Source organism: Sphaeroforma arctica, assembly GCF_001186125.1.
Source record: "Sphaeroforma arctica JP610 unplaced genomic scaffold supercont1.2304, whole genome shotgun sequence".
NCBI classification, from domain to species: Eukaryota; class Ichthyosporea; order Ichthyophonida; genus Sphaeroforma; species Sphaeroforma arctica.
In genome coordinates, this window is record NW_014038254.1 from 1,142 (window position 1) to 2,895 (window position 1,754).

Genomic DNA, 1,754 nt, shown 5'->3' on the forward strand with positions numbered 1-1,754 from the left:
CGCTCACCGGTATATGAGAGTGCACGCACGTTCGCCCTAATCATGAGTATGGACTTGAAACACACATTCTAATCTACGGTAAATAAACACTCAAGCACAATCACGAATACGTGGCAAACCGGCTACTCAGAAACAGATCCGACTACCCAATGATCTATATGGCGATCCGTGGCTGCGCCCATATACAGGCGCAAAAATGATACACGAGCCCTCAAGTAGGCCACTACACAGTCATTCCTCTCTATCGCATAACCGCAAGCACTAAAAAAAAGAATACCAGTTGGTCCAGCTTTCGGCCGAGTTGGGCCTCGCGTCATCCTCGTCATCGTTGTCCCTCTTCAGAAACAGCTCGCACTGCTGCAGACACACTCTGCACAGTGCTATGGCTGGTATCACCAACTGCCTTGTTTCATGACGGGCACTCAGGCGTGCACACACATCTAATCCCTATTGAATCGAGAATAGGTGACGATTATGAACACTATTTCCTGATTGGGCGTCTTGTGATTGTGTTGAAGTATTGTTCTATGCTGCATCGAAGCGAGCGCCTATAGCTGGTGTTCACGACTCAACATGCCCGCGCAACACCCCAAAGCGAGCACAAGCCATGGAGAATCGTTTATACATGGAAAACTTCCGAAGCATGCCGATCCTGCTAGCCTCTCGTTGTGACATCAATCCGTCGACTGCAATTACAGATAAATTATCAAGTACTATTGCACACAAATAACAGACAATAGGCAACGCGTGGCTTTCTGCACTACACTACACTAAGCAAGAAATATGTCGCATACATCCTCCACTATACAGCATCAAATACATACCGTTCTGCTATATAGAAAAGCGAAATGTCACACAATCTTGATGAAAGCATCTTCAACTGAGGTAATTGAGTACTGGAAGCCAGGTGAAGTATTTCACATACTGATTGTAAAGTCTCCAACTGTTTCCACAGTACGAACCCATCGATTGGCAGCGCTTGTGCCTGCTGATAGAAGGCTAGCACTGGTTTACAACTGGAAGCCACCCCAACTGCTGAAACTAGCAGTCCATAGTATTGTGACATGCTATTTTGTTAATGTGTGTATGGAATTGCCAAGCGTACTGCCAGTCGAGGGTTAAGTATGCGTACTGGTAGCTTTTGCGAGTGTAGTTGTGCACAAACGTGTATATAGAAGATATTATCTGTTGTACACTCACGTGTGTTTGTTAAATTCCATCTGTGGTCACTTACATGTGTACATCTATTACTATATGTTGTGCACTTACGTGTATAAAACACTGTCAGTAGTGGTTATGGTGGTGGTCTGTGGTAGTATTATATACTGATGATCGTGCCGTTGGGACTTGGGAAATGGGAAGTTTGGACTTGGGAGTTGGGAAAACAAATATATACTGCCGCCAAAATATCATGTCACCCAAATTAGGGTCTGCTGAATGTCTTATATTACGGTTCGGTTTAATTTTTTTTAAATATATGAATTTATGTCGACATTTTGACATATTGCGACTTCATACATTGGGATGCCCTATGCAATTCTACAAATGTCTGTAGACTGTAGTCGCTCTCTCACAATCCTTAGACTAATTCCAATACAACAAGAATTTGCAACGCTTCAGAATATGACCGTAGAACAGCGCGTCTACTCCCTTGCAGGGCCCGTGCCAACGTCGTGCGCTCGTGGCTTTCCATCTCAGCGCAGATGATTGGAGCTGCAATGAACAGATTTGGATGAATTGGCATCGCACTTCTA

At 44.4% G+C, this 1,754-nt stretch overlaps 1 protein-coding gene across 1 annotated transcript; it reads right to left on the bottom strand.

Annotated features, from left to right (window-relative positions):
* Nucleotides 1-277: 277 nt before the first annotated feature.
* SARC_12439 (hypothetical protein) lies at nt 278-1,270 on the bottom strand (the record flags this gene model as incomplete). Its single annotated transcript, XM_014293454.1, has 2 exons — nt 926-1,270; nt 278-447 (listed from the first exon to the last, which is right to left on the bottom strand). Coding segments are annotated over exons 1-2 (311 nt in total), but the record flags the coding sequence as incomplete, so codon positions are not given.
* Between the last annotated feature and the right edge of the window lie 484 nt (nt 1,271-1,754).